Consider the following 13,945-nt stretch of genomic DNA (forward strand, 5'->3'; position numbering starts at 1 on the left):
TGAAGACAAAGATCCTGACATTTCAACACCTTTTTCCCCACAAGAAAAACAAAATTCTCTCTATTTTATCTATTTCAGACTAATTCTAAGTCATCCAGCATCCAGAAAAGTCACTGTCCTGGAGCTATTTACTGAATTCTTTATTTATCAATCCACTTAACAGTGGTATTCAAACTCAGTTTCTGGAAGTATATGGGTCAACCCTAACACTCCTCCCCACCAAATTAGCTCATTCACAAAAAGTCCAGTGTATGAATAAACAAGACAATATATACAAGTTACTATTTATGCATTACATACTCAGATGGACCCAGATAAGAGATCTATTATCCTATCTAAAAGACTAGAAGGGTGAAAATAATTAATAGAATTATTATGAAAACGAAAAACAGAATATTGGGATTGAAACAGGATGGGGAATTCAATTAAGTACAGTGTGTTTGTGTACACATACATTAGTGACAGATTACTACCAAAACAAAATATTTCAAAATTATCTTGTATATAAAACAGTATAAAAATAAAGTACTTCTCAGATTGTATTATGGCCTTTGATTATGTCAGTCAATAGCCAAATAAGTCCAAAACTTTTGGTTTAGACAAAGCAGAGGGGATTTGGATTATGAATCTCAAAAAATCTGAATGAAAACTTATAGAACAACAAAAATTTAGAGGCATGCAGTAGCTGGTCCACCACTTATTTTCTACAGTAACAATAAGTCTGAGATAAGTCTGACAGATGGAAAGCTGATGGATAAAATTTTCTTAAGACCTGAGTTTTAATATTTGGTTCACCACTACTCATTCTTATACATAAAAGAGACTTCCTGGCAGGTCTAGTTACTCTTTAGTATCTAATCACTTAATGCCAAATCAATACCTCCAAACATCGCTGCCTTTGGAGAACATGGAAGAGCGGATGACCTCAGGAGCCATCCAGGCATATGTCCCAGCTGCGCTCATTTTGGTAGTTTTATGCCACTCCCTGGCCAAGCCGAAATCCGTGATCTTCAACATCTTGTTGCTCAGATCTCCATTTTCCACCTTTTCGAGTATCAGTACTGGAGAAAAGAGGAGGGGTTGGGAATAAAATGTATGCAGAGTAAAGCTAGTATTTATGCAAAAAAAGATTTTCCTGGAGATTCCCCAAATTTCAAGATTTTCTCTGGTCATTCGTTATTCAAACATACCATACCCTATTACAGGTTATTTCAGGCTGATTCTTTCATCTGACAACTGAACAGTTCTCTAGCAAATAACTTCAAATTTAATCAAAGTATCAAGTCCCAGAGAAGAAATACGTAATAACATAATTATTTAATATAGCGCCTAGTGTAATTCTGTATAATGCTCTGCTAAGAGGAAGTGAACCACTGTAACTTCTAGAAATCCAGATAAGGGAAGACATTTCCTAATTAATCCTCTCTCAGCAAGCCAGTAATAGCATCATTTTCTTGAACTGCTTAGAGGACTTTTTTTTGTAAATCCAAATACACACATAGGCTGGATATACCCTTCATGTAAATGTGTTAAGAGTAGAAGCTCTAAGCACAATTTTTTTTATGTCACTATTGAAAAAATGTATTTTTGATCGGTAATAACATGCCCAGTTCCAGAAGGCATATACACCCCCCCATAGACTCCCTCCCCCATCATTATTAAACTACTTTTTTCTGCCCTGTTTCAGTGGCAAAGGCGTCCATAGCCAAGAACTTTAAAAACACCTTGAGGCAGAACTCAAGAATGCTGTGACAGAAGACATATTCCTCTGTAATTGGGAAGTTGTACTGTTACACTGAGTTTAAACCAGACCCACAAGTATCCACTCTGCTTTAGCAGCATCTCATTATCCTCTTTCTTTATCTTAGTACAAAGTGACCACACGAGTCACACCAGCAATGCAACATAAAGCAACAGAATATGAAGGCTTCCATAAACTTCCATAACTAATGGAACCACAAGCCCCTGGAATGTTTTTAAGCCACTTCATAAAGCACCATAAAGAAAAAAATATTTGTATTAGTATTATGCCAAAGACTTCACATCAAAAATCACCAAGCCAGTTACACACCATCACTATACAGCTACTCTGTTTTTAATGTCATTACAGACACTACAGACAGAGGTTCTTAGAAAACATGAGGATGTTTCTTTTTCTATGGATGCATCAATTGCAAAAAAAAAAAAAACAAACCAAAAAACCCTATAACCTCAAGTGTTAGCCTCAAGCTACCACAGCTTTTTTTTTTTTTTTTTTGAGTGGGGCAGTATCATTCCTTCCAATAATTAAAATGGGGGTTCCCACCAAATAAAACCCAAAAGTGTTATTTGAATCCTTCTACATAAGTAACACACATTTAAAATGTTTAAATACTGCTTTTACTTCAATAATAAGGAAATTGTCTGTTATTTGAAAATTTTAAAAAACCCTTTTACAAGGCTTAAGAATTGACAAAATACTACTTCAAAGAATGTTGTGGGACAACTTAAGGTGCAAAGAAATTAGACCTATGGTTAAGTTCCTGGTTCTTGCTTCTTTTGCAAAATTTCTGACAAGACCGAATACTCCATTTTCCTAATCACAGAGAAAAGAGACTGAGGCTTAGAGTTACTGTTCTCTTAATGTTGGCAAAAGCAAATGCATTTTTAGAGCAATACTTCAGTGCACAACAGAACCACCACAAGAAACCAAGGTAGAGAAGGTGCCTTCCTTTGGGCCTCTTCTTCAAATTAAGTCTAACTTTTTTACTTCTTTCTAGCAGATGAAGAAGTGCTAAAAGAAATTGCTAGCAAGTCACTCATTGATTGCAAAGTGAAAAGCTTCCTAGAATGTACATCGTGTTTCTTTTTCTAGCTTGTACCCATTCTGCCTAAAGAACTGGCAGAACAACAAAATGTAATTTTAAATTTAAATGCAGTAATTTAGAGATGTACAGTGATGTTGTAAAGTTGAAGTAAAACTTTGAGACAAGAAAGTATGGGTTTAGGGGGTTTTGGGATTTTTTTTTTGCCTCCCTCCATAATCACAATGAGGAACAAACAAATTTATTGGTCACAGATCATATTCTGTCTGAATGACGTCAATAGCAGGACAGAGCACCATATATCAGAACTGATACCTACTTTGTACATACCTTCCTGGTAAGAGGTTATTTAAATCTAATTACCTTGATTTGTATTAAGTTCTAACAAAATAATTAGTACTTACATGGTTCTTTTGTATCCAGAACTTGTTCTTTTGTCAGATGCAGGGTAGTAAGAAAAATTACCATGACAAAAGACCATAGAGAAGGACAACAAAAGAGACTGATTTATTGCAAGTCTTTGATTCCTTAGTTACATCCTTGGCTCCTTTTCCATTTCCTTGTAATAACTGCTTGGAATAGTAATCTTGCAACCCAAATTTTTTAAAATTAATTTTAAGAATGGTATCTCTTTCTGCATCTGTTTCAGTTCTCTTTATTGTGTTATTCAGTATCAACAGGCTCACTTGTAACTGCCAGGAGTCCCCCTTGCCCATCTGTCAGATTTTCAAACCAAAAGCCTTGACTCTCCCCTCTTGTTTTTGCCTGAATTTCAATGAAGAACTTGTAAATAGGTGAAATATTAATTCGTTTCTGTCTCCTCCTTTAAAAAAAAAAAAAAAAAGCTTTTATGGAGAACACATATGAGGTTGCTAGGACACTGCATATGCATTTTGCTTATGCTAATCAAGATGGTCTCATTTGCTTCTGGTTTTACCTACAATCAGTTATTATACCTTGTTTAATAATCTCAGTGCAAGTCCTGTTCTGCAAGTACTACTTCTGCAGTTTTATTAGTCCATGACAAAACAAACAAGATATATGAGTCGCGAACAAGCAACATGCTCTCTACACTTAGAGAATTAATGCACTTTTCCCTATTTTAACAGATTTGATCACTCAGGACTGAGATAACGGCGGCCAGATGATCAACATCTGGCATAACTGCATTGAGTTTGCATGGCCCTGTTTTGGTAGTGGGATGGGTGCTTTCCCCATGTCCAGCAGAGCCAATCCCTGGAGGCTCCCTGATGGATGTGGCACGGGCCAAGGGTGAGCCAATCAGAAGTGATGGTAACACCTTTTTGACAAGATATTTCAGAAGAAGAATTAAAAAAAAGTTATCATGAAGATGTAATTGCATCAAGAGAAGAGTGGAGACTGAATATGTGAGAGGAACAACTCAGGAGGCACTAATGTCAGTCAGAGCTGAGCTTTCTCTGCAGTCTGTGGAGGACCACATGGACGCAGAGATCCACCTATACCACATGGAGGAGACACATGTCAGAGCAGATGGATGCCTGAGGAGGCTGTGACCCTGTGGGAGGCTCATGCTGGAACAGTCTCCTGGCACGACCTGCAGATCTGTGTAAGGGTTTCCTGGCAAGACTTGTGACTGCATGGGGGACCCATGTTGGAGCAGGCTGTGTCTGAAGGATTGCACCCCATGAGGGAAGAGCACAGGAAGAGTGACCCATCTTGCAGCAGTTTGTGGAGTTGTTGCCTGTGGGATAGACTCATGCTGGAGAAGCCCATGGAGAACTGTCTCCTGTGGGAGGGACCCCACACCAGAGCTGTAGAAGGACTCCTCCCCCTGAGCAGCAGCAGGAACAATGTGTGACAAACTGAGCATAACCCCCATTCCCTGTCCCCCTGTGCTGATGGGGAGAAGAAATACTGGGAAGGAAGGAAGAATGTTGGTTTTTTTTTTAAGGTGTTCTTTTACTTCTCATTACCTTGCTCTGAGTTTTTACTAAGAAATTCAATTGATATTTCTAACTCAAGTCTGGTTTTGCCCATAATGTTATTTGATGAGTGATCTATCCTGGTCCTTATCACAACTCATGAACCCTTTGTTATATGTTCTCTCCCCTGGGCAGGTGCAGAGGGGAGTGACGGAGGGGCTTTGGTGGGTGCCTGGAATCCCACCAGGATCAACCTACTACACAACCAAAACAAGTTCAGGTACAGATATAGAGCACTTACATCAAAACACAGCTAATATACCAAGGAAGTAAATCTCAATCTTGTCTGTTGATTTTAAAGATCTGCAAGTAATACAGAGGTTTAAAATAGACAGAAAATTTAACAGAAAATCTTTCATGTTCCCAGCCTTCAAAAGAGACTGTTTGGCAGCAAAGACATTGGACCTAGTCTGCAAGCAACCAGGGAAGAATGAGATCCAAACCAGCAGGAACATGAAGAACGTGTATCAGCTTGTTAGAGGAGGATCAGCCTTTCCCTGTTTCAGCAAGGCCCATGCAAGAAATCTTTTCCTGTGTGCACGCATAGAGCCAGCCAAATTGTAGATGAAGGTCTGCTTTGTACTACTGCTCCTCTTCTTCCTCTGTGGCACAGGCTAAAAGCTGATCTCAAGTAGCATGGTAGGAGCCAACAGCAGTGTGCAAAGGGGACTGGTGAAGCAAATCAGGTATTACAAGGACATTCGGACAGCTTTCACCATCCAAATGCTGCAGAAAAACAATATAGGAAATCACCATGTTCTTTGCATACTGTGCAAGTGCAAAGGAAAGCATGGTGGCTTAAAGTAACATTCATATGGTTATCAACCTTTGGTGAAGCGTACCATGCATGTGTGTCCTTACAGGAGTAATAATCCATTAGTGCTCACGTATGTTTCCATATAATCCTAAAAGACTTAGAACTTGTCCTCCAGAAAATAAGCATTTGACAATGAGAAATGAATTACAGCTCAGAGAAATTCTGTCCAGCAAGACAGCTCTTCAATATCTCCATATGTCCCAGTGTAGAATGAATATGATCTAATTTGCTTTAGTACCTCTTCCCAAGACCTTCCTTAGATCAGGCAGTCATCCAGATACAGATACATATGATTTAGGTGTGTAATTTCAACCACTAAGAGTATACCAAGAACTTTATTATCACATGGACTTTAAAGAGTCATTACTGACCCTTGATTTGACCCCACTGTTTTATCCCTTGAGAGCCAGGCAGACTGCAAGTGCTAAAAGACAACAGTCAATCAAGGCACAATAGAGAGCTGAGACAGAAAGTTAGAAATTAAATACTGAGCCTCCTCTTATCTAGGTTATGATGAGATAGTCCTTTTTCTTTGAAATGAAAATGTTTACTGAGCTTCCTCCATATTCTTCAAGAACATCTTTGCTGCCCTACAAGAATCATCAAGTTATTTTCCTATCAGATTCTTTCCTATCAGACTCTTATTTTCCTATCAGACTCCGTAGAAAAATTTTCTACTTTTTGATAGAGGTTTCCATCTGTGTGATGCTTTGGCTTCTACTCTGGCCAAAACAAGTTGCAGTAACAAAGAGGAAAGGCAACACTGCATGGCACACCAGTTTCAGTCAGTACAAAGAATGATGGGCTGTTAATTCTGTCAATGATGGTACCATTTAAAGATGGTTTCTTACTTAGTATGGACATGGAAGAACAGACGATGTACCCAGAATCCTCTTATGCTTGTCTGTGATTTGGACTAGCAGCTTTTCTAGCAGAGTTGAAAGCGATGGAAACCAACTTCTTTAGGTCACTTAAAGCCAATTTACCTTCTCCGGTATTAGCACCATTCTGTATGGACATTAATAGCTAGCAGGCCTTCCACACACACCAATGTCTTACTGAACCACCTAAGTCTTACTGAAAGTCATTAAGTCTGTGGAAGCGTCCAGATCCTAGTGATAACATATCTCAAAGGTTTTGGTTCTCAGTTTCATGAGCCATAGCTGTATATAAGTAGCTTCAAGAAGAATGAGGGTTTCTTTTCTAGAGCCAGGGACAACTTAGATGCTTTTGTTGCTTAAACAAAGATTTGTACTGAAAACAAACATGACAGGAACAGATCCACTGAAGTATGACTGACACAATGTTATCTGACACTGAGTCAGCTCTTCCTCCCGTTCCACCAAATTCCACATTACTATGCTTTACTAGAAGGACAAAAAACATCTGCCTTAGTATTCAAAACAATACAAAAACCAACTTGGTTAAGATTTCTAAAATGCCATCATATCCTTCAGCCTTCATGTAGTTTCTACTGCTGGATCTTCAGTTCTGTCTCATCATCACAAGTCACTATGGAGATAGATGCCTTTCAGAAGGAGAAATCACTGCAGTGAAAATACTGACACGTGCAGCTTCAAAATTTTGTTATTAAGGACATCGTGTATGGTACCAAAACCACTGGTTAGTTCTAAGTGGCAAAACAGAGGACCAAATGATCAAACAAATTCTGAAGGAATACAAACTGAAGTTACAAAAATTAACAGTTTAAATGCTAGCCAAGTTACAACTCTGCCATAAATTAGCAGATAAAACTACAGAAGAATTGCCCTGGAGGCAAATAATAAACATTTCTATAGAGATGAAATTCTGTCTTGCATGCTTGCAATAGATGCACACCTGCCACAGCCTCACATGTTCAAAAGGTGAATGTCTTCTCCTTCCTGTTCTCCCCCATCTGTAGTTGTGGATCATTACAGTGAAAACTGGCTTACATGAAACCAACTCACAGCATCTCTAAAGGCAGTCTTTAGGGAGTCTTCCCAGGCTCCAAGCAGTCAGAGAAAAGACAAAGCCTCTACAGAAGGGGATTCCAAGCATATATCTAATGTACATGTCTGAATTACCCTCTACAGGAGCCTGTCATAACTAGAGGCACATCTGTCCTAAAGTGCTTACTCAAGCCACATAAATCTCTCTGGTATAAACAAGCTATTTCAATTACAGAAATTCCCCTACACACAAGATGTTAGAGAGACATCTGGTGAAAAACAATTTACTTATCATTCCAAGATTACCTCAGTGGTCTAAAATGTCCAAAATTAAGTAGTCAGAAATATACTGTTCTATTAGTATGACAGCTAATGTAAGCCAAACTGGTACTACTGTAAAAGAAGTCTTAAATAAAACTGTCCTTTTGTCCACAAAGGCAGCTGCAGGTCATCTCTCATTGCATCTTGCACCATTCACCTTAAAAAGTCAATGGTGAACATCACTGACAAACACCCAAAGCCTTAATGCAAGTAAGATGTCACTTCCAGATATTATACAGCTGTGTTTTCACTACTCATGTATCTACCAGAAAGACTTAAGAGCAGATATAAAGATACACCAAAACAAAATAAAGATAGGGGGATAAAGATGTATAACCTTTGAAGGGCGTAAAGCTATATATCCTTTGATCTACTTGTACCTATGTTTTATAACACCTGAAGAGATTTGGTATACCATGTCTAATATGTATCTCTTATACTTCTTAGCCATTGCATTAGGAACTTTAAAACTGCTGAGCAAATTTTGTTTTGGGAATATTTTGAACCTTGCTATAGTGTTGCAATGCAAATGACTGCATTGTTGATATACTCTTCTTTCTGCTTAACCCAGCTGATTTGTATTACAGTGCTTCTCCTCTTTCCAATTATGCTAGAAGCTGTAAGTCTGACTCTTTCCTTCTGCCAGAATATATACGTTTGTATCCCTTTCCTTCAATTTTCTTCGTCTTAAACCCATCTACTCTCCTTCTAAACTTGCTCCTCTATCCTACACAAACAGAAAAACCATTCAATCCAATCACTAAAACAAATATAATGAATCTTTACTTAAGTTTCAAGTTGGTCACTACAAAACCTCAGTCATACACCTCCTGTTTTTAATCCAACACTATATTACCTCTAGTATGCACAAAAAGATAGTTTAAAGAGGTAGACTGCTTTCATCAAGGGAAATTTTTCACAAGGTAAATTAAGAAAAAAAATTTGTCAACGAAATTAAAAGCTGCTGTTTTAATTCTCTGTTCTGCTCACATTACACCAGCAAAACAAGAAAATGTATTATAACCTCCTTTCACAAACTGATACTCCCCCTGGAAGGTAGCAACAATGTCAGATTTTTGCTTGTTTCTTTTGAAATGGTTGTTTTAGTTTCCAAATGCACTTTTGAACAGTTTGGACAGCATTCTTAGCATCCAGTGGGCCAAAGCAATGGGGAACAGCTAGTAAGGAAAAATAAATACCTAAATATATTCTGATCCAGTTGATAGCAACATGAAAGAACTGGTAGAATATGGCCCCTCAACTGCCAACATTAAGTGTCAAGGCAGCAAATTATGGTCATAATTGCCTTTTTTCTGGTTTCTGAGTCTAGAGAAAGGATTAGGTTAATCTGCATAGTTCAGTGCTGAACAGAATACTCCTTTGCTTTGCTTGTGTTACAAGCTGACTCATCACTTCAGAAGTAGAACAATATTCAGGAAAGAACTTCTACAGTGCGATCTCCCACTTTTAGCTATTAAAGTAGAAGAAAGGAGCTGCTGTCTACTGCACAAAATAGAATGAACAGTCAGGCATACCAAAACCTGGCTTCAGCTTTTTCATCTATTCTGCTGTCATATTCCTGGTTTATTTGGCACACAGTACACCAAGAAAATAAAGAAGTTCCTGACTTAAAAGGCAAAAGTTGATAACAAAAATACCAAGGGAATCAGGATTATCCTGCAATACCACCACAAAAGTTAACCACCAAACTGCCCATTGCCCCGGTACTTCATGACAACAGCAATATCAACAACTTCATGCTCCACTTCCCAGTCCATAGAATGTGTCTGTGTATTAAGAAATGTGAAAAAAATCGCAAAAAAAAATCTACCACAGTCTCTTGTATGGTCCAGCTCATATCAAGTAAATTATCTGTGCATGATGCTACTCAGTAAAACTGGCACACAAGAATAGAAAGCTATTAGCTAATGAATGTCAGGCCTGATGGAAATGGTCACAATAATTAGGTGAAGGAGAAATAGATAAAGAAATAAGAGCAGGACTGAGTGTAATGAAAATGGAAAGCATACAGAAAGAAATATATAAGGAAGAAGGTTAGAAGACAAGGAAACCTACTGTGGGGGAAAAGAGCTGGATTTGTCTTCTGTGGTACACCAGGATATAATTCTAACTTGATGGATGATTGCTGGCTTCATACTTAACTTCCATGTAACTTCTCCCCAGTGGAGACAATACAGTCAGATTTTAGTGCCAGAGTAACTACTACTATTTTATTGAAATACAACAGGCAGACCATGAAAAAAATTCCTACCTAGTGATAATGCAACATTAATTCATGTACTTTATTGTTATATTTTTAAGCTTTATCAATTTTTCATAGAGACCTGTACCATTTAATAGTGTTTCTAGCAGGCCAGGGAGAATATCCACGCTTTGAAACAGATCGGGAGAACAAAGTATCAGAAGCTCTTTTGCTACAAATGTAAGAAAAACTGACTATAAAGGCACTCCAAGCAAGCCTGAGCTTAAAGGGAGCTCCTGCACCTGGAGACAAAGCGGGTGGTGGATGTCCCAGCTGAGGCCCTGCCTGCCGGCTACCAAACAGATACAGCACCTGCATGATGTAGAGTTGAGAAAGCCTGAAACCCTCAAAGGTGCTGGCAATACCTGAACACCTGTAAGTGTCAGTGCACTTGAGTAGTTCTAGTTCGGTCTCCACCAACATTAGCACTGCTGTGGGTCAACTTAGCCCCCCAACATTCTACAAATGCAGAAAGCAGTCACATCAAAACAAGAGGAAAATCTCCAGCAAAAGCACTCAGCCTGTAAATGTATCCCACTCACATCCATTCCCAGGAGCCACTACCCATTACTTTGTGTAGTGCTTTCGTCCCCTTAGGGCCACATCAGCTGCTGGCATAGGCCAAGAGCTAGATGGCAGCAACAGCAATGGGTGGGAGTGACAACAGAGGAAGGACTATAAATAAGATAAATGTCATTGCTATTTTACTTGCTGGAGAAATGTTCAGTTCTAATATTTAAATCATTAACTAGCTGCATGGACTCAGTCAAGTTTCTTCCCCAGTATCCCTTTTTATCTAGACTCTAAACAAGGTTTCTGCTCTACTTCCAATGCTTCAGCACACCTATTCTCATTTTGTTAAGACTGAAGAGAGTGAAAAGACCACTAGTTATGACCTGAAAGGCTGAAACATGGCAAGGGAAGTCAAACTCACATGAAATAACATTATTTCACCTGACCTTTCTCTCCCAGAATAATACCCCACCTTTTTGACAGAGTTGGGTGTTTTGGCAGATCATTCCAGAGCCAACTGAAGCACCAATGGACACAACAGCCTAGTACCAGATTTGTTTTCCCATAGGCTTTCACTCATCTGCTACTGTACAATCACTATTTCCAACATCACTAAGGTCAACTGTAAAGAAGGGAACTAATGCTTACCCTGTCGTAGCTGGAATGTGAAAGACCACTGGCTGGAGTACCATTGTGGGTGGGAATACTGGACACATTTTATTTCTTCCTCCATTCTGAAAACAGAACAGCCTACTGCGGCTTTACTGACCAAAATGCAAAATACCAAAATGCAAACTACCAAAAGTGGTCAGACAGTGAATAAGCATCAGCCCATTTACTTCCTCCATTTAGATAATTCAGGTACTGTAAAGAGATAGATCAGATACTGAGTCCACCAAATCCCAGGTACAGGAACTTTAATGAAAGAACAAAGTAAAACCTTTATGAAAACCAACACTGTTTCACTCCAAGATCCTTGATCACAAAACATGAGCAGGGTTTCAGCTCTAAATAATGCAAGTCATTTCTGTGATATGACTCAAAAGGAATCCAGGCCCATACAGGGAGGTGCTACCATTAAAACTTCTCTCTGCCACCAATACAGCAGAAGTCTCAAGTGCAAGAGTTGAAGGAAACAGAAAATATTTCCATTTCCAAACAAATCCAAATTTATTCAAAAATTGCTTGACACAAATCTCCCAAGAAAGCTAAAGGCTTACTGAAGTCAAAAGTTTGCCAGAGCAGATAAAAGACTGAGTAATATCACAGGATCCAGACTCTGCCACCCACCCACGGCAGAATATGTCCAAAACTGAGCCAATCTGTTACAGGAAACTTTGTTTTGAACAAAGAGTCTTTTCATTCAACCATGTATGTTTTCTAAGGGATGTTTTTCAGACCACAGAATACTTATGCAAGCAAGGAGACCTCTGAAGGAGCTTTATTTTTATTTTAATTTCTTCTCTGACACACATAGACTCTGGAATTTCACAACTGGGAAAGACAACTTCAGCCTACAGAATATTTTTCACTCATCTCCCCACAATATAATTTGCACTTTGTACAAATCCATTTCACTGTCTTCTAGATCAATTTCCAGATCAAATACTTTCAACTACTGCAAGGCTGTGAAATTCATGCAAATGTGGATTAATACTTTTAAATGAACACTAATTAAGAAAAATCAGATAAGCATCTTTTGCTTCTTACATGGGACAATTACTACTTTTTCTACTTGCTTTTATCTGGAAAAAGAATTAAATGTTCTCTGAAGAAACGCAATGCAGTCTGAAATCTTCAGGGTTTTTATACAGAAGGTACTATAGTAGTACAAGTATTAAACATTCTTCTCTAGCTTTCAATCAGTCCTTATTTCAAGGAGACAACTATTCATAGATGAAAAAAAATATTCTTGAATAGAAAATGGTTTCACTGAACTTACTCTGATTGTTCCAATCCTATTTTCCCTCCTATAAATAAGCAAAACTTCCCAAGATACATGTCAGCTCAGATGCTGGAGGTGATAAAACCTAGATGTTAGGTAAAAAGATAGCCTTAATATACTGCTTCATGCCGCTGCATTGTCTCAGAGAGACAGAGGATAGCTATCAAGTCTGCAGTTAGCCTAACAAGTCAAAAAAGCAGCACTATTGCAAAGGGAACAAGGGACTGAGGTTGCCAGGCAATCCTTTTTTTAAATTATTAAGTCCTATTGGCAGTACACTAGCCTTCTGTCTTGAGGACAGAACTAAGCATTTGGGAAAGGATTTCAAAAATTCGCTCCAAAATGAGACCTTAGTAGCAGTTTGCCAAAATCTAATTTGCAATTTTAGCTCTACCTTCCATAGTCAGCCAGCACAGCTCTGCTTCACAAGTATCCAGATAATGAGCAATCTGCTCTTGATCCAGCATTCAAAGTACTTAAAGTGATTAACAGATCTGCACATGGAATATTTCTGGGCTTTCTGCAGAAAAGCAGAAAGCTTTTTTTCCTACCTTCTGCTGGGTACTCTGCCATTCATTTCAGTAGGGCTGCATCTTTACTCTAATATCTGTTTGAGCTACAGAAGGCTAAGTGTTGCATGAGATGCTAGAAAGGACAGAATTTAAGACCCACTCAAAATTTCACATCTTAGAAGCAAAACCAAAACCCACAAATATCGCCTCTAGTAATAAGTAAATATTTTCTCTCTTATCACTAACCATTCAGCAACAGTACATTAAAAATATATATATGTGTACACCTTGGAACCAAAACCTTCTTAATTACTGGGTACGAGTCAGGGTTCAGCAAATCCACAAAGCTGCATGACTGTCCTCTTCTATCAACCTAGAGGAGGTGATGGATGTGACAGCACAGCAGTTCTTGGATTTTAAGCCATGCAGTACAGTAACTCTAAAGAGCTAATGCACAATGGGGGAGGGGAGAGGAAAGGCCTCCAAAGCCCCGATATATTTAGAATCGATCCTTTCACCTAGCCAGGATGTAAAGAGTCTTATCGCTTTAGTGATCTGTACAAAACACTCTGAATGCTCAGGTGAGTTTCTGGGAAAAATAGAGCTGTTCAGTTCTGGTTTCAGACTAAATCCTACCATACAGCTGACATTGCAACAGCCTCTAGCTCAGGCATGGATTATTGTACTCTTCATAATCAGTTAAATGCTCCAAGGAAAAAATATAATTACATCTGTACTCAACACAGGGCATTGCCAAACTGTATCACTTTGAAAGCCAGCAACAAATCAAGAACTGCATTAGGCAACAACAAAAAAAAGGAAAGGAAAGAGTAAAATCACATGAATGGCATTCATCATTCATCACTCAAGAGACT

General features: G+C 38.5%; 1 protein-coding gene across 1 annotated transcript in view; it reads right to left on the reverse strand.

The window, feature by feature from the left end:
• The window catches only part of MAP3K9 (mitogen-activated protein kinase kinase kinase 9), a 50,807-nt gene that overhangs the window by 22,274 nt on the left and 14,588 nt on the right, over nucleotides 1-13,945 (reverse strand). Inside the window, exon 3 of the mRNA XM_053980419.1 lies at nucleotides 881-1,061. Coding sequence (XP_053836394.1) covers nucleotides 881-1,061 — 181 coding nt within the window. The remainder of the gene's footprint in view (nucleotides 1-880; nucleotides 1,062-13,945) is intronic.

This window comes from Vidua macroura, chromosome 6 (genome assembly GCF_024509145.1).
Source record: "Vidua macroura isolate BioBank_ID:100142 chromosome 6, ASM2450914v1, whole genome shotgun sequence".
Lineage (NCBI taxonomy): Eukaryota > Metazoa > Chordata > Aves > Passeriformes > Viduidae > Vidua > Vidua macroura.